Source organism: Nomascus leucogenys, chromosome 23 (genome assembly GCF_006542625.1).
Source record: "Nomascus leucogenys isolate Asia chromosome 23, Asia_NLE_v1, whole genome shotgun sequence".
NCBI lineage: Eukaryota > Metazoa > Chordata > Mammalia > Primates > Hylobatidae > Nomascus > Nomascus leucogenys.
In genome coordinates, this window is record NC_044403.1 from 26,117,131 (window position 1) to 26,142,434 (window position 25,304).

General features: G+C 50.9%; 2 protein-coding genes across 6 annotated transcripts in view; both read right to left on the reverse strand.

Moving 5' to 3' along the window:
• Positions 1 to 366: 366 nt before the first annotated feature.
• Positions 367 to 4,242, reverse strand: GAPDH (glyceraldehyde-3-phosphate dehydrogenase). The gene is made up of 9 exons (XM_003273723.4): positions 4,147 to 4,242; positions 3,856 to 3,907; positions 2,117 to 2,216; positions 1,929 to 2,035; positions 1,710 to 1,800; positions 1,504 to 1,619; positions 1,330 to 1,411; positions 742 to 1,154; positions 367 to 637 (listed from the first exon to the last, which is right to left on the reverse strand). Exons 2-9 carry the CDS (start codon positions 3,882 to 3,884, stop codon positions 568 to 570), a joined length of 1,008 nt encoding a protein of 335 aa, XP_003273771.1. The 5' UTR covers positions 3,885 to 3,907; positions 4,147 to 4,242; the 3' UTR covers positions 367 to 567.
• Positions 4,243 to 6,766: 2,524 nt separating this feature from the next.
• Positions 6,767 to 25,304, reverse strand: part of NCAPD2 (non-SMC condensin I complex subunit D2) — a 39,062-nt gene continuing 20,524 nt past the window's right edge. The window contains exons 7-32 of one of the 5 annotated variants that reach the window (XM_030804920.1): positions 24,238 to 24,365; positions 24,043 to 24,166; positions 23,710 to 23,857; positions 21,314 to 21,511; positions 20,840 to 20,974; positions 20,656 to 20,743; positions 20,380 to 20,560; positions 17,603 to 17,727; positions 16,676 to 16,915; positions 15,716 to 15,890; positions 15,372 to 15,456; positions 13,010 to 13,143; positions 12,526 to 12,658; positions 12,352 to 12,436; positions 12,108 to 12,275; positions 11,660 to 11,832; positions 10,841 to 10,952; positions 10,638 to 10,761; positions 10,404 to 10,559; positions 9,877 to 10,054; positions 9,698 to 9,792; positions 9,152 to 9,232; positions 8,786 to 8,969; positions 7,925 to 8,051; positions 7,667 to 7,822; positions 6,767 to 7,416 (exon numbers count right to left, since the gene is read on the reverse strand). In XM_030804920.1, the coding sequence (XP_030660780.1) occupies positions 7,331 to 7,416; positions 7,667 to 7,822; positions 7,925 to 8,051; positions 8,786 to 8,969; positions 9,152 to 9,232; positions 9,698 to 9,792; positions 9,877 to 10,054; positions 10,404 to 10,559; positions 10,638 to 10,761; positions 10,841 to 10,952; positions 11,660 to 11,832; positions 12,108 to 12,275; positions 12,352 to 12,436; positions 12,526 to 12,658; positions 13,010 to 13,143; positions 15,372 to 15,456; positions 15,716 to 15,890; positions 16,676 to 16,915; positions 17,603 to 17,727; positions 20,380 to 20,560; positions 20,656 to 20,743; positions 20,840 to 20,974; positions 21,314 to 21,511; positions 23,710 to 23,857; positions 24,043 to 24,166; positions 24,238 to 24,365 (3,619 nt within the window). In that variant the 3' untranslated portion in view covers positions 6,767 to 7,330. Of the gene's footprint in view, positions 7,417 to 7,666; positions 7,823 to 7,924; positions 8,052 to 8,785; positions 8,970 to 9,151; positions 9,233 to 9,491; positions 9,793 to 9,876; positions 10,055 to 10,403; positions 10,560 to 10,637; positions 10,762 to 10,840; positions 10,953 to 11,659; positions 11,833 to 12,107; positions 12,276 to 12,351; positions 12,437 to 12,525; positions 12,659 to 13,009; positions 13,144 to 15,371; positions 15,457 to 15,715; positions 15,891 to 16,675; positions 16,916 to 17,602; positions 17,728 to 20,379; positions 20,561 to 20,655; positions 20,744 to 20,839; positions 20,975 to 21,313; positions 21,512 to 23,709; positions 23,858 to 24,042; positions 24,167 to 24,237; positions 24,585 to 25,304 lie in introns of those variants that run through there. The other 4 variants (XM_030804923.1, XM_030804919.1, XR_004028344.1 and 1 more) reach the window with 4 other exon arrangements.

Sequence of the window (25,304 nt, forward strand, 5' to 3'; positions counted from 1 at the left end):
TGCAGCTGAGCTCCACTAACCCGTCATCATCAGAGCCCCGTGCGAACTGACTTGCTCCACCTGTCAGCCTCCCTGGGGCTGCCCACAGAATAGCTTCTTCCATGTTTGGCCAACAGCAGATAGTCTAGGACTAGGAGCAAGGAGAGGAAAAGGCCTTCTCTGAAGTGGTGGTGCCAGCTTCCTGTAGCACTCAGACGTCTGAGCAGGAAGCAAATGGTTCTCAAAGTAAGCAAGGCTGTTTGGAGGCCCTACCCTCAAAAATCTGAGAACATACCAGGTCCCTCCCACCAAGAATGTCTCACCTTGACACAAGCCCAGCTTCCCTCCCCTCTGCCCCAGACCCTAGGATTCGACAGGACAAGTAACTGGCTGGGCACAGGGTACTTTATTGATGGTACATGACAAGGTGGGGCTCCCTAGGCCCCTCCCCTCTTCAAGGGGTCTACATGGAAACTGTGAGGAGGGGAAATTCAGTGTGGTGGGGGACTGAGTGCAGCAGGGACTCCCCAGCAGTGAGGGTCTCTCTCTTCGTCTTGTGCTCTTGCTGGGGCTGGTGGTCCAGGGGTCTTACTCCTTGGAGGCCATGTGGGACATGAGGTCCACCACCCTGTTGCTATAGCCAAATTCGTTGTCATACCTAGAAGATGAAGAGTTGTTAGGCCCTTTTTCTGAGCCAGCCACCAGAGGGCGCCAGACCCTGCACCACTTTTTAAGAGCCCGTCTCTGGCCCCAGCCACATACCAGGAAATGAGCTTGACAAAGTGGTCGTTGAGGGCAATGCCAGCCCCAGCGTCGAAGGTGGAGGAGTGGGTGTCGCTGTTGAAGTCAGAAGAGACCACCTGGTGCTCAGTGTAGCCCAAGATGCCCTTGAGGGGGCCCTCTGACGCCTGCTTCACCACCTTCTTGATGTCATCATATTTGGCAGGTTTTTCTAGACGACAGGTCAGGTCCACCACTGACACGTTGGCAGTGGGGACACGGAAGGCCATGCCAGTGAGCTTCCCGTTCAGCTCAGGGATGACCTTGCCCACAGCCTTGGCAGCGCCAGTAGAGGCAGGGATGATGTTCTGGAGAGCCCCGCGGCCATCACGCCACAGTTTCCCGGAGGGGCCATCCACTGTCTTCTGGGTGGCAGTGATGGCGTGGACCGTGGTCTGCAAAAGGAGGGAGTGAGGCCCTGCAGAGTGCTCCCCACATCACCCCTCTACCTCCCTCCCCACCTTGAAAGGAAATTATGGGAAAGCCAGTCTCCAGAACCCCCAACCCCCAGGGTTGCATGCAGCCCCGGCGGGGAGGAGGAGCCTCAGTCCCATTCCCCAGCTCTCATACCATGAGTCCTTCCACGATACCAAAGTTGTCATGGATGACCTTGGCCAGGGGTGCTAAGCAGTTGGTGGTGCAGGAGGCATTGCTGCAAACAAAGAGGGAGCGGGGACCAAGTCAGGGGAGCACGTCCATAGGGTGCCAGGCTGGCTGCTGCTCCACCGGCCCCGCCTTCCTCACCTGACGATCTTCAGGCTGTTGTCGTACTTCTCGTGGTTCACACCCATGACGAACATGGGGGCGTCAGCAGAGGGCGCAGAGATGATGACCCTTTTGGCTCCCCCCTGCAAATGAGCCTACAGCAGAGAAGTAGACAGTTATAAACCCGGGTTCTGCCTTTGCAGGGCTGAGTCAGCTTCCCCTACCGTGGGCCCTTCTGCACTCACCCCAGCCTTCTCCATGGTGGTGAAGACGCCAGTGGACTCCACAACGTACTCAGCGCCAGCATCGCCCCACTTGATTTTGGAGGGATCTCGCCTATGGGGGTGGGGGGAGACGGGGACAGGACCATATTGAGGGATGCTAGGTTACCATATACCCAAGGGGGCCACACCATCCTAGTTGCCTCCCCAAAGCACATTTCTTCCATTCTGTCTTCCACTCACTCCTGGAAGATGGTGATGGGATTTCCATTGATGACAAGCTTCCCGTTCTCAGCCTTGACGGTGCCATGGAATTTGCCATGGGTGGAATCATATTGGAACATGTAAACCTGGGGGAATACGCGAGGGTATGAAGGGGCTGCCCATCAGCCAGGTGGCTCCTCCTACACCAGCTTTGGGGCAGCACTCACCATGTAGTTGAGGTCAATGAAGGGATCATTGATGGCAACAATATCCACTTTACCAGAGTTAAAAGCAGCCCTGGTGACCAGGCGCCCAATACGACCAAATCTAAGAGACAAGAGGCAAGAAGGCATGAGGAGGGAAGGCTTCTCCAGAATATGTGAGCAGCCCTAGGCCACCTCCCCATTAAGAGGGCGAATGCAGCATCTCCTTACCCCCAGGAGGGCCCAAGAGGTTGAATTTTATCTCCCTTGAGCTTCCCTGCCAGGCTGGCCTGGCTTTACGGGCATGGCTGCAACTGAAGGCTCCACTGCTGCCCAACACCCCGTCATAGGAAGCCCTTCCAGGAGAAGCGGCCATGTGGGGCACTGCCACCCACAGTCTGGGCACAAGCTTTGCACATGGTATTCACCACCCCACTTTGCCACCCCAGGAATGCTTGCTGCTGCCTAGCTCAGCTTCAAGCTGCACCCTTTAGGGAGAAAAGACTTGTAACACTCAGCATCATCAAACTCAAAGGGCAGGAGTAAAGGTCAGAAATTAATTGGACAGGGCAAGCCCACCCCTTCTTCTAAGTCCCTCCTACAAAAGGGACAGAGATTGGGGCGGGGTATTTTAACCCCCTAGTCCCAGGGCTTTGATTTGCCAAATTTCCTGTCCTTCCTAGCTCTTTTCCAGAAATCAGAAGTGGGAGCACAGGTATGTGCATGTGTGTGGGGAGAAGGAATGGGAGAGAGCTCAAGCCCAGGCCCCCCAGCTACAGAAAGGTCAGCAGCTATATTTAACCTCAGACCAGAGTGCGGTGGGAGATCTGGTTTCTGGAAGACGGAATGGGGATAAGGGCAGGTTTCCCGAGGCTCCCAGACACCCAATCCTCCCGGTGACATTTACAGCCTGGCCTTTGGGGTCGGGTCAACGCTAGGCTGGCAGGGGAAGAGCGGGGCCATGAGGTGAGCCGGCGCTGCAGTCAGGGGCCACCGCCAGAGGGGCCATTTTGCCGTGGAAATGTCCTTTTCCAACTACCCATGACTCAGCTTCCCCCAGCTTGGCACCAAGCCACAGCCACCACACCTCTGGGGGGAGGGGACACAGGAGGACCTCCATAAACCCACTTCTTTGATTTACCAGTGAATAATCTAGGAAAAGCATCACCCGGAGGAGAAATCGGGCTTGCGGCTCAGGGGCCAGCTAGCCTCGCTCCACCTGACTTCCCCGCCACACGCGACTCCACCCATCGAGGCCGGAGCGCAGGGTTAGTCACCGGCAGGGTTTCCTAACGGCGGCCCATTCATTTCCTTCCCGGTTGCAACATGGCGGCCGCTCTACCGCAGGCGCAGCATCCGGACAGGGATGCACCCGCTGCGCACTAGCATCCCGGGGCCTGCGGTGCCGGAGGCCATGGGGGAGGGGCTTCTCTGCGACACGTGACCCCGCAGAGCGCGAAAGGAAAGAAAGCGTCCCCAGCTAGGGGTCCGGGTCGGGATCTCGGGCGGGAGTAGGGACCTCCTGTTCCTGGGGACTAGGGGAAGGAGGCTCCGGGCAGATGGCGCCGCGAGGGCGGAGGTGCACAGGGCGCCACAGCCTGGGTGCGGGGCTCCGCCAGGTCCGAGCGCTGACCTTGAGCTCTCCTTGCAGGGCACAGCTACCCTGCCCCCATACGACTGCAAAGACCCGGAGCCCGCAAGGCTCGTAGACGCAGTTCGGGGGCGGTCGCAGCCCAGGGCCCCCCAGCCACCCGCGAACTCACCCGTTGACTCCGACCTTCACCTTCCCCATGGTGTCTCAGCGATGTGGCTCGGCTGCGCGGAGGGACAGAACAGTGAGCGCCTAGTGGCCCCGGCCGCCACCCACGCCTCCCCCTCCCCCCCCACCAGGCCTCCATGCCCAGCCCGCGCCGCATCACGTCCTCCGCCCGCCCCTGCAATGCGGAGGCCGCCCGGGCCCACCCCGCAGAGGCGCGAACACGTCCGACCCGCGCCGGCCCCTGCCGCCTTCAGGCCGTCCCTAGCCTCCCGGGTTCCTCGCCGCCCGTCTTCACCTGGCGATGCAAAAGAAGATGCGGCTGACTGTCGAACAGGAGGAGCAGAGAGCGAAGGCGGAGGCTGCGGGCTCAATTTATAGAAACCGGGGGCGCGGCGGCAGGCGGTGACTCGAACCCCGCCTCCCGCCGGGCTCAGCCAGTCCCAGCCCAAGGCCTTGAGGCCTGAGCTACGTGCGCCCGTAAAACCGCTAGTAGCCGGGCCCCACTTTCTCCCCGCTTTTTTTTTTTTTTTTTTCCGCAGCCGCGTCGTTCAACTGGGCACGCACCGAGCGTGTGGGCCTCGACGGAGGGGGGAAGGGACTGAGATTGGCTCGATGGGAGGTGATCGGTGCTGGTTCCCAGGACTGGACTGTAGGCAGCAGGAGACTAGGGAGTCAATGACGGGGGCCCTTACACGCACGGATGAAACAGGAGGACTTTGGGAGCGACTGAGATGGGGAATTGGAGCCGGAGCCAAGCACGGCTCGCGGCTGCACGCGGCCTGCCCCCTCCCCTTTCTTTCTTTCAAAGGCTGAGAGGCGGGAAAGTTGGGGAACTTCTCCTCGAGGCTCTGCGGTAGTGACACGGGACTGCTCAGGCAAAGGCCTAGGAGGGGCCCATGGGCCTCGGGCCGGGGCCCGTGGTCCCTTCCCAGCCCCCACTTCCCCCTCCCCATCTCCTGGCTCCTGGCCTCTCTGGGACCAAGGCCTAGGCTGGGCACTGGGCAGTGGGGGCCTGGAGAGGAAGGAGGCTCGGGAGGCGGCTTCAGGGGGAGGTTTCTGCACGGAAGGTCACGATGTCCTGCAGCCCTGTAGCCTGGACCTGATAATTAGGGCAGACAATCCAGGCCCTGTGTGCACCAGCGGCTCTCTCCGGGCTGGGGCCCCAGGCGGAGGACAGGATGGCTGGTGGGGGCCCAGAGGCCTCCCGCAAAGGCACTCCTGGAAACCTGTGGGCTGTGCTGCCTAGGGTGAGAGACAGTGTGCCTTTCATTCCATCCAGCCCGGGGCGAAGAGCGGAACGTGAGGGCGGAAGTCCCTCCCCGCCCTGGGACGTGCAGGCGAGCCCGGAGCCAGGGACTCCCTTTCACTGGCTGCGCCGGGGGATATTGAGGGCAGGGTGAGTAAAGAAGAGGGAAAAAGTGGGAAAAGAGGTCTTGGGCACACGGTGGGAACAGGCCCCCTGCCCCTTCCCACAGGGGATCCATTCTTCTGGTAGGAGGGCAGAGGGCCAGGTTTGTGTGGGATGGGAGGGTGCTGAACACTTGTAAGGAAGGGGGTGGGGTGGGGTGGCCTTGGCCCATCAGCAGGTGCATGGGAGGGGGATCCCGGGCCTCTTTGCTGGCCCAGCATAACCTGACACCAGCCCCCTGCCCTTCTAGCTAAAAGCCAGTTGCTAAGTTTAGCCTGCCTGGTGATAATCTTTGCTTAAAAGGCACCCCACAGGACTCCAGTCCCTGACCCTGCCTTTCTGGATTGCCTTTCCTCCTGGGACCCAGAGCCGGGCTGTGTCCTCCTCTGGCTGCCATTGCCATGGTTGGTGCGGGCTTTTCACAATGACCACCCAGAGCAGAGTAGCAAGAGCAAGGCAAGAGGGTCCCTAATGGTGGAAGGGGTGGGGTGGGGGAGTGGAGGAAGCCCCACCTCTGACCTTGCTACTTCTGCAACCAGGACCATTAACCCTTTCCCATCGAGAGCCTTAAGAGCACCTCCATGCTCCTGCACCACCCAAGCCTGATTCGGAGGCGCCATCTTCCCCTCTGCCTCAGGCTTGTCATTTTTCATTACTGTCTTCTCCCCGCAAAGAGGGAGCTCAGTGCCCAGGGAGCACTACTGACGTAGTGTGCTGTTGTCATGACAGCAGAGGCACCAGTGTGGTCACGACAGCCAGCTCACAGCCTCCGGTTCTAAGGTGACTCAGCAGAGAAGACTTGAGGAGCTGGAGAGGGGTGGGCAGGCTTCAGGGGGCAGCCCGCCTGCAGCATAGCCCACGCCCCCTGCAGACCTGGGAACAATGTGGAACGCTGGGAGACAGGTCTTGTCTCCTGCAGAGCTGGAGGGGGATCATGATCTGACCTTCCACGAGCCTGGGCCGGTCTGCTGCCAACCTTTGGTGATGGGATTAGGGAACACGAGTGGGGGTGGGGTGAGGCACATGGCAGAAAGCAACCCTTGGTCTAGAGCAGGTTTTCTCAACTGTGACACTATTGACATTCTGGGCTGTGTAATTCTTTGTTGAGGGGCTGTCTTGTGCACTCACTGTAGGATGTTTAGCAACATCCCTGGCCTCCCACTAATGCTGGTAGCATTCTTCCCCCACAGGCTATGACAACAAAAAAGGCCCCAGGTGTTGTCAAATGTCCTCTGGCAGGCAAAATTGCCCACGGTTCAGAAGCACTGATCTGGAGCCTAGGCACTGCATAATTCTCCCCAGAGAGGCTGTCTGGTCACTGTGCAGGGTCCAGAGGTTGAGAGGGGAAAGGTGGCAGTGACGGGGCAGGAAGCTCATCTGCCATCCCAGGACAGGCCCTAGGACTCCGGGCTCACTCATCTCTCTCTGCACTGATAACCCTCTCTCTGCTGCATGAATCTGGGCTAATGTGAAAGATGAAACAAAAACAAGCTTAGGAAAAAATGTCTAAAAGTATAAAAACATTTATTCATTAGAAAACAAGGAGACTGGCAAACATATATTCCAAAGTTGAAGCAGCTCAATGCAGTTCAGTTAGGCTAATTTAAGAGAAAGCCTTGCATTTTAAAGATCATGTATGCATTTTTTTGTTTAATTTGAGACGGAGTTTCGCTATTGTTGCCCAGGCTGGAGTGCAATGGTGTGATTTCGGCTCACTGCAACCTCCGCCTCCGGGTTCAAGCGATTCTCCTGCCTCAGCCTCCTGAGTAGCTGGGATTACAGGCGCACGCCACTACACCCGGCTAATTTTTTATTTTTAGTAGAGATGGGGTTTCTCCATGTTGGTCAGGCTGGTCTCGAACTCCCGACCTCAGGTGATCCACCCGCCTTGGTATCACAAAGTGCTGGGATTACAGGCGTGAGCCACAGTGCCCGGCCGTTTTTTTTGTTTGTTTTTTTTGTTTTTTTTTTTAAAAAAGGAGACATACAAATATTTTACAAGGGAAACAGAATTCGAATTCCAGGTCACCCCTACAAGACGCCCTGCACAGGGAGGGCAGGAGCAGACTTCCTAGGGTCTGTGCCTGCAAGCCGATGCCCTGAGAATGGGGGTTGTTTTCTTGGGTGTCTCCTCTTCTGTCATCTCTGCTGAAAGATCTATGCAAAGAATTAAAAGGAGTAAGAAACAGCTGAGTCACAAAGATGGTGAAAAATAGGTATCAGAGAACAAGTGAGACAATCCCACACCACACTGCAGAAATAAAATCCAAGCTGTACAGGAGAGGCCCTTCTGGGGCAGTGGGGCACAGCATCTACACTCAGGCCCCCGCAGCAGGTCCTGTGGAAACCAGCCCTCCGCACCCTAGCTGTGTGCCTTCCGGGCGGGGAACAGGCGGGAGCATCATACCTTCCTCACTGGACTCATCACTTGAGAAGACAACCTTGGGTTTCTTTTTGGAAGCTCGCCGCTGGGTGTTTGGATGCCGACGGGTAGTACGGCGGGGCTCTGGTGTGACAAAGTCATTGTCTGAGGCTGTAGAAGCCAGAGGCTGGTGCCTAGAACCTAGAAAAGGCAAGAAAACGTGATTTAAAAAAGAAGAAGAAACAAATCACTGCAGGAGGGGAGGGCCCAGTCTGGTCTCGCCCGCACAGGCTGCCTTAGTACCAGTGGATGGTTTCTTGGCTGACGGCGCTCTCTGGCTACCTGCTTGGCCAATCTCAAGCTCCTCAATTCCATCCAAACCTCTGGTATGACAGGCCCGAAGCTTCTGCTCAAATTCGTCTATTATAGCCTGGAGGGAGAAAAGGAGATTCAGAGCAGGCCTGAAAACAGTTACTTCTCATTAAAAAGAAACAAGGCCATGGAAGACATGGAGGGCCTTAAACGCACATTACTAAGAAGCCAAGGTGAGAAGGCTCCATACTGGATCATTCCAATGATATACACTGCGGAAAAGGCAAAGTAATGGCAACAGTAAAAAGATCAGGGGTTGTGGGGAGGGAGGGATAAACAGGTGGAGTGCAGGGGATTTGTAGGGCAGTGAAACTCTTCTGTATGATATTGCAGTGGTGGGTACATGTCATTACGTGCAGTGAACTCCAAGGTAAAGCATGACTTTGGGAGATGATGTGTAAGTGTAGGTTCGGCTGTAACAAATGTGCCCCCTGCTCCAGGATGTTGAAGGTGGGGAAGGCTGGGATGTGTAGCAGCAAGGGCTAGAAGGGAACTCCCTGTACTTTCTGCTCAATTTTGCTTTGAACCTAAAACTGCTCCGAAAAATAAAGAAAAACTATTAAAAACAAACAAGAATTGAATGAGATGCTGCTTTGGTTGTTTCTGGAGTAATAAAAAAAGAATTGGAGACAGAAAGATCTGGTCTTGGGTCACTCTGGCAATTTGGTTGTAACCAAGCTGGGGATAAGTAGGACGGGAACGTGACTGCAAGAGCCGGATGCTGTCCAGGGTTGGCAGATGTCTTAGCCAGCCCAGAACCCGACAGGCATTGAAGTGTCCTGTGCTGCTCACCTTGCCCTCAGGCTTGGCCCCACGTCGCAGCTTGCTCACAACTGACAAAAAAGCACTGAAGATGGACTCATCTGACAGTTTGTCTCCAAAACAGTCAAAATTGTCAAGCATCTTGTGGAGGCCTCGCTCTGTGAGGGGCAGCTGTGACACACAGTAGGCCAGGTCTCGCTGCTGCCGCTCAGTTCTGCAGACAGGAAGGGCTTTGTTGAAGAACCTGGAGATCCAGCTAGTAAAGGCTCAACCTTCCCCATCAGCCTCCCCAGTCCCAGGGATGCCACAGTGGGGGCAGGGAAGGGGTGAGGGATGGGCCTTTCTCCCCTGCAGGGCCCTGCTCAGCACAAAGAACCCTCAGGGAGGGCAGCATACCGGGCTGTGCGGAACCGCTGACACAGCTTTTCCACCAGGCTCTCTGTCTGCTTGTCCTTGGTGATGTAGGAGAGGAGCTGTCTGCAGGACAGGGAGATGAGGATGTGCGATGATGGCCCAGGGCCAGCTCTGCCATCCACTAAGACCAACCCTGGACCCTCCCCCAGCACCCGTCTTCTCTGATGTTCTCTGCCATGGCCCCTGTCTGCCTCACTACTCCCCTTGCCCTGTCCCATTCAGCAGAGAAGGAACCCCCACCTCAGGAATTTTCCCTGTGAATGGAAATTAACAGGAGCAGCTACTAGGGAGTGAGTGCTACTGTATGACTGCCACCATGTTGGGAACTTTATCTTATTTAATATTTTCAAGAACTAAGGGTTAAGTATCATCAGCCTCAAAAGAAGAGGAAATAGGCACAAAGAGGCTAAGGTATTGCTGAAGGCTGTACAGCTGAAGAGTAGCCGAGGTGGAATTTAAATACAGGTGTGTCTCACTCCTAAGCCCCTGCTATGTGGAAAATGTGCCCCAGGGCCCGGGGAGCAATACTTCATGATGGTGTGGAAAGGCTCTTCCTCCACGCCCAGCTCGGGGTCTGACAGGCGGCTGACGATATCTGGAAGGAGGTTATAGATTGCGTTGCCCTGTAAGAGAGAGCCACGTTAAGGAGATGAGGTGACCTACATATTCCCTCTGCAGCGAGCCCTCAGTGCCTCTCTGCCTCTCACCTTGTGGGAGAGCTCGTTGAAGAAATTCTTGGCCAGGGCAGCAATCTGAGGCTCGGGGTCGATGAGCAGCACCGCCATCTCGCTGACCTGCCCCTTCACCTTCACCATGTCCTTGAGGATCAGGTGGGTCATCACCAGCCCCGCTGTTTTCCGCACTTGCTGAGCAGGGTCCCGGAGGCTAGGAATGGAATTGCGGGTCATGGGGACGGAGACCTCCGGACTACACCCTAACACTGGTAGAAAAGGCCCTCGGCGGGAATCGATGACCCCATGCTCTGCCACTCCAGAAGCAGTCGGAAAGCTGTCTAGAGTTGAAAGCTGGAGTGGGGGAAAGAGGTGAAGCCTCTAACCAGAAGTGTCAGTCCCACTGGGGTGACTCTTAGCCAGGGGCCTGTACGGGTCAAGTATCAAGCAGATGTTCGCAGTGATGCCAAAGCCTAGGGGAAGAGCCCTGGTGATTCTCACACTGACTCTCAACAGACCGCGGAGCTCCTGGAACAGCCATCACGCTGTGAGGGGTCTCTTACCGAGCATACAGATGGGGAGTCCAGGGGTCCACCAGATTGGGAAAGCGGATGGCCAGATCCCCAGTGGCAACCATGAGGTTAGACCGGACAATGGGAATTGGAGACTTTTCCAGCATGGTGAACAGAAGACGAAGCTGGGAGTCGCAGAAAGTGGCACTAGGAGCAAGAAGAGGATCATCAGGGAAGCCATTTCATCTCCATCTTCCTTGAGGTGGTACCAACCCCACGGCCTACCTGATCATGCAGAACTTGCCAAGGGCAAGTGAAGCAGCTGCAGAGAGGTCTGGGTTGCTATAGAGGCCTGGGTTGTTACAGACTTTAAGCAAGAGTGGAACAAAGGCAGCCAGTGTCTGTTTGCCTGTTGGAAGAGTAACTGCAGGTTTGGGACAGGTTATCTCAATTGGGAAGAAACTGCTGAGTGCAGCAATTTTTCTTACCATCCAACAGTTCCATCTCGCAGATGCCACGGATTAGTTCTGCCTCTGTGTCATCTGCTGTTGCCCCAACCAGCCCCAGCTCCTCCTCCATGGTGGTCTCAGAGCTTGTATTCTAAAGGGAATGAAACCAGGGATCATGGATAAGCAGACAACATTTTTGATTCCAGCCCATACTTTGTTTTGCATGAACAAAGTAAGGAAGGGCAAATTCTACAAAACCATTTAGAGAATTGTCAAATGTGTCTGTAAAGAGAAAGGATTCCTGAATTAAGCAGGGAAACAACGAGGTCCCCATTTGTTTTAAGTTGCCAAAGCGTGTTTCTACACCTCTTCCTCATGGAAGACGTCGTTTCCTGTATATGGTAAACAGATGGATCATGCCAGACAATGGTTCAAAGTCACAGAGGTCAGACTTCTCCAGCGCTGCAAGGCTCTGTGTCTTATTTGTCTGCAAGACATCACTGCCTCTAGTGGAGAGAACACAAGGCCCCACCCGGGCCAGGCCAGCAATGAAAGCTGACGGAAAAGCGGGCGGGTATGTGCCTGTTCTAACAAACCCCGCCTCAGACAAAACGCCTCTAATTTTATGCTGAGGTCTCTAACTCCACACTCTGCATTTACCTAAATCTTTCCTTCCTGGGTGATCACTGACAGTTTCATCATTGTTCACATGAACCTGTCCTAGGGTAGTAGCCACAGAGAGGCAGAAATTCTTCGCTTCATGTAATAGCAGAGGAGCAGAGATTGCCGGAAGGGGATCAGCTCAGTTCTGAGCTGAGGTCTGAAATAAATCTGGAAGTGCTAAGGACATTGACACACCTTCTCCTTGGGATCTTTGGTCTTGTGCTCCTGTTCTTCCCGGAGAACTCGGCGCCGACAGAGCTCTCCACTCACTGCCTGCTCCAAGTGGACCAGCTGCTGCAGAGCCACATCCCCAGCCAGGGAGAGCAGGTTCATCAACAGGAAAGTGGGGAGCATTGCGGGGGACTCCTCTGGAGGAGAGGGAGAGGGAAGGCGGGGCAGAGAGACATTTTTAAGTCCCATCAAACCTGAATCCGATTTTTACTGATCTTCCCCTTGCTCACGTGCTATTCAAACTAGCGAAGTAGTAAGAGTTGGGGGTGGGAACTGGCCCAACTTCAACTTAGACAAAAACGACACAGTGTACACTAAGGGTTGTTGCAGAAAGTGGTGGTGGCAGTGGCTCCCGGCCCTGCAGGGAAAACAGAAGCTGGCTGCCGCAGTGGGTCAACCCCTGCCCACTTACTCGGGTCCTCCTGACTGGTTCTCTTCTCTTCTAGCTTCTCCAGGGCCTGTTTTGCACAGCCCTGCAATATGTGGGCACAGATCACTTCGGGGCGCTCTGCCAGTTGGTAAATGAGGGTCACTGCCACCTCTTTGAATGGGATCCAGAGTGGGTCTGGGTGGACAAAGCCTGCGGAGGAGGAGGGAGAAGTTGTTCACTGCAACAAAGGGCCCAAATCTGCCCAGGGCCTTTCCTGAGAGCTCACCTTTTGTGACCGTCTCCCGCAGTCGCTCAAACAACCTGTGTTCCTGAGGCAGCCGGAAGGGGGGGTGACGTTTGCCCAGAGAAGGCTGTGGAGAACAAGACAACGCGGCTGTATGTACAGGGTGGACACGAGGATCTCCACTACTCTCCTTAGTTTGGAACCACCCCTACATACCTTTCTCCTGTCCGAGATGTTGGCAATGGCATGGCACACCTGCTGGGCCAGCCTGTAGTCCTGTGGAAACTTCTCATCCAGCCCTATGCTCACCAGTGTGTCTAAATTGCTTCCCACAATTTCTGGCTTTCCTCTAGGGGAAGGAAGCCACAGAGTTAAAGGAGGTCATGGACTGGACTCAACGGGGGAGAAAGGGCCAATAGGGGTAGGTCCCAGCACCTCATGTGGTGTCTGGAGCCTTGGAACACTATAGCGAGGCTCTGACACAGGGCCAGCCTCTTGGGTCCTGTTGCTTTACTGAATCCCATTACTACCAGGCAGGAGGGCTGGTACTCTCCCTATTTTCTTTTCCATTTAGGTGGCGTTATAACTCACAGCAGAGCTCGGTTGGGCCTCACTGTGACAATGTCACTGAAGGAAAAGGAGCCTTCTCAGAACCTTCCTTTGCTCTCCCACCCCATTGCCTGCTGGACTTGAGCCTCACCGTGCCATCATGCCAAGAAGCATGACAGAGGAACAGCGCTCCAGAGGACAGCAGGCGACCTTCTCGGTGGCCCGCTCCCACAGCAGCTGGGTCACTGCTGGTTTCAACTCATCCTTCTGCACAAACTCACAGAGCTAAGGAGAAAAGAAAAAGGGCTCAAGCCAAAAATGAACAGTTCCTTGATCTTTGGTCTGCTTTTCTGAAGATGATATGGAGAACCTGAAGCGGACAAAAGTGATACTTAGGAGTGGGAAAAACAGAGGAGGCGCAAACGTAACGCAGGGGCTTGAGAGGCTTTCCAGCTCCACTTTTCTACTCTCATGACTTCAAAACGATTTTATTCAAGTGACATATCGAAACTGACCTTCTGAGTTCCATGTGGGTCCATAGTTCTAAGTCTGGAGGTTTCTAAGAGGTTTTCTTGCCGTTACCACAAACTCAGCATGTCTAACATAGAAGCCATCATCCTTCCTTGCCTTTTCATTTTGCCAGTGGTATCAACACTTCATCAGTTATATGTGCTTAAAATTTCAGTCACCTCATTTTTTTACAAATCAGTCACTATTTTTCCTTTAAAAATTTGTCTTCCATTAAGCCCATTCTGCAGTGATTTCTCCAAACCCCAAGTCCAGCCCCTCGTTACTGCCCACTGCAGCAGCCTCCACTGGCCTTCCTTCCCATGGGTTGGTCTCCTCAGCCTCTGCTTCCCCAGGTCACTTCTGTTGCACCCCAGGTTGCAGCTGCTCTCCCCTGCCTCTTGTAGGGCTTTTGCCGGTAACTGGCCTATGACATTGTGGCCAATCACCAGCACCAGGCTCTTTTCTTTTCCCCAGTGAGAAAAATGTGGCTGGCAGGAGTGCTCTTCCCAGCGCCACCTCCCCTCTCTGTGCCCACAATGCAAATGCTACAAAGCAGAATTGTCTCACTAAAATGCTGAGTGCCTGGCTAACACAGCTAAAGTCCTAGACTCCTGAAGTCATTCAGGGACTTCCACAGTTTAGTTCCAACCTACATTCACAACTTTATCTTTTCCAGATTTTTTTTTTTTTTTTTTTTGAGACAGAGTCTCCCTCTGTCGCCCAGGCTAGAGTGCAGTGGCGTGATCTCGGCTCACTGCTACCTCCACCTCCTGGGTTCAAGCGACTGTCCTGCCTCAGCCTCCCGAGTAGCTGGGACTACAGGTGCCCACCACCACACCTGGCTAATTTTTTTGTATTTTTAGTAGAGACGGGGTTTCGCCATGTTGGCCAGGCTGGTCTCGAACTCCTGACCTCAGACCTCAGGTAATCTGCTGCCTTGGCCTCCCAAAGTGCTGGGATTACAGACGTGAGCCATCATGCCCGGTCTTTTCCAGATAATTTGAACCAGAACACAATCTTCTTTGTTCTACAATGTGAACTGTGCTGTTTCTTGGGTTCTGTTTGAAATGCCCTCCCTCCTTGCTCTGATTCTCTAAATCCTACTCATCTTTCGAGACCCATCTTAAGTCCTGCCACCTTCAGGAAGCTTCCTTGACCATTCTACCCCAAACCGCTCTGTTTCCTACTCTGTACCCCTCAGTAGAACACAGAAGTTAAGAGTATGTTTTCTAGAGCTCTTATTACCCGAGTTTGAATCTCAAACTTTGCCACTAACTAGCTGTAACCAGCCAAGTTCAGTAACTTCTCTGTGCCTCAGATTTCTCATTGTAAAATGCAGATAATGCTACCTCACAGGGCTGTCATGAGGATTAAACAAGTTACTGTGAGTAACGTGTGAGTGCCTGTCATATATTCAATACCATATAAGTGATGTTATTATTGCTATGACAACCATCACCCATACAACTTATTCTGGCACTTTATTATCTACCTGCTGCATTGTTCTAAAAATGTTCTGTGGTTTTTGACTACCAGCTAGACTGTTGGTTCCTTTAAAGTTGGGAACATGAAAGCAAATAGTCTTATACTTCTTTCTGGAGCTAAGTAAATTGCTAAGTACTTAGTAATAACTCAATAATACTTGTTGCCGGGTGCTTTGGCTCACACGTGTAATCCCAGCACTCTAGGAGGTTGAGGTGGGTGGATCACGAGGTCAAGTGTTCAAAATCAGCCCGGCCAACATGGTGAAACCTCGTCTCTACTAAAGATACAAAAAATTAGCCGGGCATGGTGGCACATGCCTGCAATCCCAGCTACTCGGGAGACTGAGGCAGGAGAATCGCTTGAACCTGGGAGGCGGAGGTTGCAGTGAGCCAAGATTGCGCCATGGCACTCCAGCCTGGGCAACGGGGCGAGACTCCGTCTCAAAACAACAACAACACCACCAACAACAACACCCAAAATACTTGTTGAATGAAGAAAGAAAGAGCAGGAAGCCTTACAATTTCCTCAAGACACTGAATGGTCCCAACCGAGGCATCCACTAGCAGCAGAGAGAGATTGTGAATCAAAGCCTGGGCCTTGGCTCTGTGGGAACAGCAGAGATCAGCGGTCACTATAAGATTGGGAAACTGAACTTGGCAAACAGTGATTAGGGCTATCCCACCACAGTGTTACAAAACTGCTCTCCCTGGAAACCGAGCCCCACCCTAAGCCCCATTATGATGGACTGCCTATGGATCTGGAACTCCTCTGGAGAAATGCACCTCTTCCTTTAGGAGACAAGGGAAGTCCTGTGAGAAGCTGACCTTGGAAAAGTCAGCAAAGGCAAAAGCACTGCATATACCTGGCAGAGTCCCCTTTGGGGTTGAGGTAGAGTTGGCGGTAGGCATTAAGCACAGCTTCTCGGACACCAGGCTCCTTAGACCAGATGAGAGGCAGCATACGGCGCACCCCAAACAGGGCCTGGGGTACCCCAAATTGGAAGACCATCACAAAGAATTCAATCACCTCCTGCACCACTGAGAGAACATGTGCAAATGTCACCTATCTACTTCGCAAAACTCCCCCAATACCTAACGACAGAACCTTTCTGAATGTAGCAAGATGCAAATAGAGGCCTTCCTCATTTTCCCTGACAATGTCAACTCCTCCTATAATGCCTTATCATGAAATACTATATGCATTAAAATGTATAAGCTGTATAAGTGGCTAGAGGAAGCAAATAGAAATAAAGAACCCCTGCTTTTTTTTTTTTTCTTTTCTTAAGACACAGGTTCTTACTCTGTTGCTCCGGCTAGAGTGCAGTGGCATGACCACAGCTCACTGTAGCCTCAAACTCCCGGGCTCCAGCAATCCTCCTGCCCAGGCTTCCGAGTAGCTGGAACTACAGGTGTGTGCCATCACGCCCAGCTAATTTTTGTTACTTTGTAGAGATAGGGTCTTGCTATGTTGCCCAGGCTGCTTTCGAACTCCTGGCCTCAACCTGTCCTCCCGCTTTGGCCTCCCAATGTGTTGGGATTACCGGCATGAGCCATCGCGCCCAGCCGAGAACCCCTGCCTTTTAAAGGAGCAGATAGATATATCAACAAAATATGGAAAAGAACTCCAAGATCCATGGCTGGGTGCAGTGGCTCACACCTGTAATACCAGCATTTTGGGAGGCTGATGCAGAAGAATTGCCTGAGCCCAGCAGTTGGAGACCAGCCTGAGCAACAAAGGAAGGCCCCATCTCTATTATTAATAAAAATTAAAAAAATTAAAAAGAACCCCAAGGCTGTCCTTACAGAAGGGGACTCTGGCATACCTGTAGTTGTGTTTTCGTACATCATCTTGCTGATGATGCCAATGGCCTCTGTAATCTTCCGGGAGAAGCTGTAGGCATCCTGCAGATACTGTACCAGCATCTCCTGCTTCACCAGTTCATCATTTCCCCTGGATTCCTCAGGCTCCGACATACTGGGTTTATTTTTACAGACAGTCCGTCCTGTGGCCATGTTTCCTGTAGACTCCCGGGGATTCTTTTCTTGTGTGGAAGCTGCTGGGCCTAAGGAGTTAGAGAAGTACAGGATGGTTTCGTTCAAGGGGATACAGGGGAATCCAACAGCTGTCAACATTCCTGGATATTTACTTATTTATTTTCCTTCTTTTTTTCTTTTGAGATGGAGTCTCACTCTGTTGCCTAGGCTGTGCAGTGGCAATGATCACCGCTCCCTGCAGCCTCAACTTCCCTGGGCTCAGGTGAGTCTCTCACTTCAGCCTCCTGAGCAGTTGGGACGACAGGCGCGTGCCACCACACCTGGCTAATTTTTTTTGGTATTCCTTGTAGAGACGGGGGTTTTGTCATGTTGCTCAGGCTGATTTTGAACTCCTGGGCTCAAGCAATCCTCCTGCCTTGGCTTCCCAAAGTGCTAGGATTACAGGCGTAAGCCACTACATCTGGCCCTGGATATCTCTTTTCACAATGTGAAGATATGAAATTAGAACTTACTCTAAAATATCTTAATTTCTCAGAAACCATACCTAAAGACCTCTATGGTCTGGACAGTCACCCTGTGACTATCAATCTTAGGCCCGTGGGCTGCTTCCATTCCAGAGCAAAAGTAATGCCAATTCATCTCTGGGCTCTTCGGCACCAGGTTCTGTTAACCAGGCCAATGATGGCATAAAGTTAATGCTCAGTAAATACCAGTTGACATGTGTTGTTTATTGACTGAAGAAGGAAAATGATTACCTTTGAAGATAAGTCCTAAGATATTCAAGAGCCTGGTCTCCTCTGACTCCTCTGGGTCTATATGACTGAAGGGTTCGGACTCCTGGAAGTGGCCTGTGGCTTCTCGAGTGAGAATGATGGCCTGTCTGAAAAAACACCCGCCTGTCAGCACCCAGAAGAATGTCACTTCAGCCGTTTGTAAGGGAGCTTACCTCATGATTCTGTCAAGTCCCTGGACCTACTGCCCAGAGAAAAGGAGCACTTAACATGCTTAAAAAGTTGTTACAGCATCTACTAAGGGGTAGGGCTCAAAACACTTTGCCTATTTTTTTTTTCCCTGACTGCTCATCTGCAAACACTTTTCCTATTTTTGAAGCTACAAGGCATTACTACAGTCTTCAAAAAAACTCCAATAAGGCTTTTTAAAGTTTTAAAATCATAAACCTACTCCATAAACCTGTTTAAAAACTTTCCTAAGTTTAGAAACAATAAACTTTCAATAATTAGTTAATTCAGGCACATCCAGACAATAAGATTCTATGTAGTCATAAAAAATAATGGGGACACGTGAGCCCAGGAATTCGAGATCAGTCTGGGCAACACAGGGAGATCCAACTATACAAAAAGTAAAAAAAGTTAGCCGGGTGTGATGGTGTGTGCCTGTGGGTGTGATGGTGTGTGCCTGTGGTCTCAGCTACTTGAGGGAGCTGAGGTGGGAGGATCACTTGAGCCTGGGAGATCAAAGCTGCAGTGAGTTGTGATCATACCACTGTACTCCAGCATGGGCAACAGAGTGAGACACTCTCTCTCTCAAAAAAAGAGGAGAGTGGGAAACTATTTATGTATAAATATATATATATATTTTTTAGAGACAGAGTCTTGTTCTGTCACCCAGGCTGAAGTGTAGTGGCATGATCTTGGCTCACTATAACCTCTGCTTCTTAGGTTCCAGTGATTCTCATGCCTCAGCTCCCCAAATAGCTAGGATTACAGGTATGTGCCACCACACCTGGCCAATTTTTGTAATTTTAGCAGAGATGGGGTTTCGCCATGTTGGCCAGGCTGGCCTCAAACTCCTGGCCTCAAGAGATCCACCAGCCTTGGGCTCCCAAAGTGCTGGGATTACAGGTGTGAGCCACTGCACCTGGCCATCTATAAATTTTTTTTTTTTTTTGAGATGGTCTTCCTCTGTCACCCAGGGTAGAGTGTAGCGGAGCAATCTCAGCTCACTGCAACCTCTGCTTCCTGGGTTCAAGCAATTCTTCTGCCTCAGCCTCCCAAGTAGCTGGGATTACAGGCATGAGCCATTGCGCCCAGACATAAATGTTTTTAAAAACCACTGAGACACATAGTTAAGTGAAAAAAACAAGATGGTAGATCCGTGGGCAGAGAATTCTATCAGTCATATAAAAGAGGGAAAAAAGAATACATGTTTGACTGCTTGTCTACATGTTATCTTCTTGCCACGTTGCCCAGGCTGGCAAAAGCCAGGCATGGTGGTATGTACCTGTAATCCCAGCTACAAATTATAAATAAATTAACCAGGCTACTCAGGAGGCTAATGTGGGAGATCGCTTGAGCGATTACACTCAGGTTGAGGCTACAGTGAGAGGCTGCAGTGAGCTGTGACTGTGCTACTGTACTCCAGCCTGGGCAACAGTGAGATTCTGTCTCAAAAACAAACAAACAATCCTTTTCTAATTGACAGGAGAAAATACTAGAATGCTTGGTGGAACATGCACTTATAAAACTATAGTCTCTATTTTTGCTTTAGCAAAATAAAAAGAGAGACACTAAAGTAACATAAGGGAGTCATAGGGCAAACAAGCCACTCTCTAGCCTTTTAAAAACAGCCCAATTAGGTAAGAAGTAAATAAATAACAAATAACTTGTGGCTGAGGTTTAAGAATACTTGTTGGCAGCCGAGTGCGGTGGCTCACGCCTGTAATCACGGCACTTTGGGAGGCTGAGACGGGTGGATCACCTGAGGTCAGGAGTTCAAGACCAGCCTGGCAAACATGGTGAAACCCCGTCTCTACTAAAAATAAAAAAATTAGCCCGGTGTGGTGGCGTGCACCTGTAGTCCCAGCTACTTGGGAGACTGAGGCACAAGAATTGCTTGAACCTGGGAGGCAGAGGTTGCAGTGAGCCAAGATCGTGTCACTGTACTGCAGCCTGGGCAACAGAGTGAGTGAGACTCCATCTCAAAAAACAAAAACAAAAACAAAACAAAACAAAAAAACAAAAAAAAAACTTGTTGACGGCTGTAAGGGCTTTTGTTGTTAAGTTCTAAAGTCATAAAAACACTAGGAGAAATCTTTTCTCTAAGATCAGGATTCATCCTAGGTTTGAAGATTAAAGTAGTATTAAGCATGTTTGATATTATTAGCTCATGAAATTTAGGATTAGAAAGTCCTTAGAGATCATAAGATCTAATCAATTTCTTATTTTATAGATAATGAAACTGAGGCCTAGAAAGTTAAGCAACTTATTCAAGATCATACAACTAGAACTTATTTATAGGTGCTCTCCTTCAATTGAAGGAGGACTAATGTTTGATTATAATATTGTTAACATTTAATTGTTTCAGTAGTTTCTTTAAACATTTATAAAGTAGAAACACATGCTTAATTGTGGACTAGGCCTATGGTCAGACCATTACTACATGAAAACATCTACCATCACCTGGTGGCAGCATATCTGAGTGCAGTTCATTTAAAAGGCACATTATGTAAGTTTCTCAAAGGTTAACTCTAAACATAAACAGATCATGAAGAATATCCCATTCTTTTGCCTACTTGTAACTAGCTTTGGCAAGCAGTTGATAGATGCGTCCTTTCACATCTTCAGTCGTCTCTGTACTGGCAATTTGCTCAGGAATCTCCTCCTCTCCCTGGGGAAGCTGTAGAAGCTGCTGCAGGGTAGACTTCAACTCTGGCAGCATGGCTTCCCACTCCTCCTCTGGGTCCAGCACTGCAGCTAAATGAGAGTGTCACTTATTCTCTTTCACTAGAGTTTCTGACTCCAAGGAGAAGCCTGTCTGGCGTTAGGACTCCAAGGCGGTAACTACTTACAAGCTGCTGCAGTTCGCCTCTGGGCCCTCATCTCTTGTAATTTCTGGGTCTCCTTCTGCAGTGGTCCAGCAAGGTCAGTATCACTAAGCTATCAGGTAAAATGAATAGCAGGGTCAGTAAATGACATAATTTCATCCCTGTTTCCATTTAATTCCTTCTCTTTTGGTGGACCAAGTCTACTTACCTTGCAGGAAAAAGGATTATTGGCTAGAAAACTGGCCAGCAGCTGGATGGCATTTTTACATACTAGCACTGACTTGTCTGCCAGACGTCCCACAGCTAAAGCCACCACTGCCTGGAAACGTGTCAGGGGGAGAGCCTGTGTAGGGTAGGAAGAGAAGAATCTGCTCAAGTCCCACATCATCCATTTTGTTCAAGATGATCTTTAAGTATACTCTAAACTGAGCTACCCACTCACTCTAAAAACCCTTCCTACAGAATATAGATTAGGAGTACTCCTTGTAGTGGTAAGACACATTAGAGTCCTTAAAGGGAGCCAGATATCCTTGTTCCTGGTAGAGGAAGACTTTTACTACTGATAATAAAAATGGGAATTCTAGACCTCTTTGGGGCAGATATTTATCTTCAACACTGGATTCCTCTTTACACTGGTATATGGAGAGGTACCGTATGTCTTTGCCACATAGAAGTTGCTTACCTTCTGCTGGACGATTCGGGTGAAGAGCTGCAAAACACGGCTCCGCACAAAGGAGTTGACATCATGGCCATGGGCTTGTAAAGTATCCAAGAACTGGTCTCTGGTGTCTCGGGCTGCTGCATCCAGCTGATCGCCACTGAGAACCTGCAGCACCATCTCCGCCATGGCTGCTAGCACAGCATTACGCATCATGTAATTCTAAGAGAGAGAAGCATAGAGGGGTAAAACCTTTAGTCAAGGCGAAGCTTGCTTGTGCTTGGCCATAACTTTTTCCATTAACTGCCTAGGTATTCACTCCCAAGGTCACAGGAAAAAGCTGAATCCCAAAGAGGACTTGTTGCTCCGAGAATGCTAGAACAAGGGCCAAAACCAATTTTTCCTCATAGGGCTCACACAGGAAAGCATGGTGGTAGCTGAATAAAAAAATCACACCCACTCACCAACACACATTTGAAAAGCATTTATTAACTGCCCTTCAGCTGAGGTCTCAAAGCCTTTGTTATTGTGGTGGTTTGTTCGTTTGTTTGTTTTTGAGATGCAGTCTCGCCCTGTCGCCAGGCTGGAGAGCTGTGGCGCCATCTTGGCTCACTGCAACCTCTGACTCCCTGGTTCAAGTAATTCTCCTACCTCAGCCTCCCAAGTAGCTGGGATTACAGGCATGAGCCACCACACCCAGCTCATTTTTGTATTTTTAGTAGAGATGGGGTTTCACCAAGTTGGCCAGGGTGGTCTCAATCTCCTGACCTCATGTTCCGCCTGCCTCAGCCTCCCAAAGTGCTGGGATTACATGCGTGAGCCACTGCGCCCGGCTGTTTTTTTTTTTTTTTGGGACATTGTCTTGCTCTGTTGCCCAGGCTGGAGTGCTGTGGAGCAATCTCGGCTCACTGCAACCTCTGCCTCCCAGGTTCAAGTGATTCTCCTGCCTCAGCCTCCCAAGCAGCTGGGATTACAGGCATGAGCCACCACACCCAGCTAATTTTTGTATTTTTAGTAGAGATGGGGTTTCACCATATTGGCCAGGCTGGTCTCAAACTCCTGACCTCGTGATCCACCCTCCTTGGCCTCCCAAAGTGCTGAGATTACAGGTGTGAGCCACCGCGCCCGTCTGTGTGTGTTTTTTTGTTTGTTTGTTTTTGAGACAGAGTCTCGTTTTGTCACCCAGGTTGGAGTGCAGTGGTGCGATCTTGGCTCACTGTAACCTCCATTTCCCAGGTTCAAGCAACCCTCCCACTTCAGCCTCCCAAGTAGCTAGGATTACAGGTGTCCGCCACCACACCCAGCTAATTTTTTTGTATTTTTAGTAGAGATGGGATTTCACCATGTTGGCAGGCTAGTCTTAAACTCCTGACCTCAAGTGATCCACCCACCTCAGCCTCCCAAAGTGCTGGGATTACAGGCGTGAGCCACCATGCCCGGCCTCAAAGTCTTTGATCCTTACTAATAAATATCCCCTCCTTTCCCTCCCACTCTCCTTCCCACGCTTTACTGACAGAAAATGAGACAGAAACATGGAAATCAGCCTTAGAGTGCCAGCAAGTCCAATACATAATCTAGTGGAGAGCAGGGTTAAGGTTTTGCCAGGTCAAGAACCAGAGAATAGGGTCTTGCACAAAAAGTTAAAGTGAATTAGATGAACAAGTGGACTGTCTTTGTCCTTGACATTCACCTAGGAGTGCCTAACATCAGTATGGGAATCAGCCAGGTTAGCATTCAGGGATAAAAGAGAATTGAGAGAGATGACATGGGTTGATTTGAGAAAGTTCATTGTTTGATGAAGCAAGGCAAGCCAGTTGGTGGGAAGACGCTTTATCCTGAGGAATAGATGGGACTCAGAATCAAAGCTGAAGGCTAAGCATGGTAGCGCCTGTAATCCCAGCACTTTGGGAGGCTGAGGCAAGAGGGTTGCTTGAGACCAGGAGTTTGAGACTAGCCTGGGCAATATGGCAAGACCCCATCTCTACAAAAACTAAAAAAATTAGCCGGGCATGGTAGTATGTGCCTGAAGTCCCAGCTACTTGGGAGGCTGAGGTGGGAGGATTGCTGGAGCCCAGGAGATGGAGGCTGCAATGAGCTATGATCGTGCTCCAGCATGGGTGGCACAGCCAGATCCTGCCTCCAAGAAAAAAAAAAAAAATCAAAGCTGAGTTGCTGTTACTGCAGAAATGTCATCTCCCTTACCAGAACTGGATAAAAGCAATGTGAATTGAAAGATTAACAGATTAATAAAGAGCTCCTTATTCAACAGACTTGACCTGCTTCTCTACAGAAAGGAAATGTCACAATGATAAATCTAGACAACTTGTCAAAGCTACTTTCTTGTTCTGTTAAGAAACAGCCTTTCAACACTGAACTTAAAATCCCCAGAAAAACTCAGCGACCCCTAGTGGACCACCTACCTCTCCATCCAGGTGATCTAGCAAAATGCACATGCTGGACATCAGGATAGCTGGGACACGTTCTGCTAGTTCTGTCAGGAATGCTGCAAAGCCCTTTGTCCCTGAAGGGTCTCGACTCAGCTCTTGGGGACACTTTTGTCCAATCTCTCTACACAGGGAAGAAAACACAGCCATAGCAACATAGATCAATTATTCAGTTCCCAGTAAGGGAAGTTAAGACAGGTATCTAATATCTGAAGGAATCTACTGTTGCACAGATAATGTATTTCCAATCTTTCTTTATTCCCTCCCCAAGGAAAATAAGCATGAGAAACTTCGAGAAGGAAGAGTCACCTTACAATCTCTCCCACTATGCTCTTCATTCCATAGTCAGTTGCCCATAGACTCACGGCTGCAACCAGTACAGGTGCCAGGTGTTCAAAGTGCTGCAGCATCTGGATGATCTTCACTGTAGCACCTGTGGAAGCACTAAACATGAGAAATTATGGGCAATACAAAAAAGGCGGGGCAAAGCGACTGGTAACTTACTGAACATATGGTTATAACGGGTCAAGGCTACACCAAGCAGGTGTGTTATGGCTTCCCGAGTGGGGCGGTTCTTCTGGTGATTAATGGTGGGATTCTCCAGAAGGCGGTAGCAACAGCCAGTAACCAAACTGAGAAAGGAAGAGTTTGAGATGATGAAAGCAGCTGTCTGGATCCAATCGTATCAGAGCCTGCCTCATTCATTCTATCCCTACTGCTCCCAAAGTCAGGGTTTTCTTTATTCTAGCCATTACCTTCTATAACAAGTTGCTTTGCTTTGCTGACCCCAGTTAGGTACTCCTTCCTTCAAGATTACCAACTTTCAACCAGTTGTGATGCTGACAAAGAACCTGAATATATGATAAAAATATGACAGAGTTGGCCGGGCGTGGTGGCTCACGCCTGTAATCCCAGCACTCTGGGAGGCCGAGGCAGGTGGATCACGAGGTCAGGCGTTCAAGACCAGCTTGGCCAACATAGTGAAACCCTGTCTCTACTAAAAATACAAAAAATTAGTTGGGTGTGGTGGTGGGCGCCTGTAATCCCAGTTATTTGGGAGGCTGAGGCAGGAGAATCACTTGAACCTGGGAGGCGGAGGTTGCAGTGAGCTGATATCATGCCACTGCTCTCCAGCCCAGGCGACACTGTGAGACTCCATCAAAAAAGACAAAGTCACCAATGACTTCTCATTCCTAAATATAACGACTGATTCAATCTGCATCTCGGCCGGGCGCGGTGGCTCACGCTTGTAATCCCAGCACTTTGGGAGGCCGAGGTGGGTGGATCACGAGGTCAGGAGATCGAGACCACGGTGAAACCCCGTCTCTACTAAAAATACAAAAAATTAGCCAGGCGTGGTGGCGGGCGCCTGTAGTCCCAGCTACTCAGAGAGGCTGAGGCAGGAGAATGGCGTGAACCTGGGAGGCGGAGCTTGCAGTGAGCCGAGATCGCGCCACTGCACTCCAGCCTGGGTGACAGAGCGAGACTCTGTCTCAAAAAAAAAAAAAAAAAAAAAATGTGCATCTCAAGTGATCTTTCACAGCTGCATGTGATACTGTTAATCACTCACT

Excerpts from the sequence above, each read along its gene's own strand:
- GAPDH (XM_003273723.4), bottom strand. The coding sequence starts at position 3,884 with ATGGGGAAGGTGAAGGTCGGAGTCAACGG. Across the intron at positions 1,801-1,928 it reads CCCATCACCATCTTCCAGGA|GCGAGATCCCTCCAAAATCA; the intron begins GTGAGTGGAAGA and ends CCACCCCCATAG. Across the intron at positions 1,620-1,709 it reads CCACCATGGAGAAGGCTGGG|GCTCATTTGCAGGGGGGAGC; the intron begins GTGAGTGCAGAA and ends TCTCTGCTGTAG.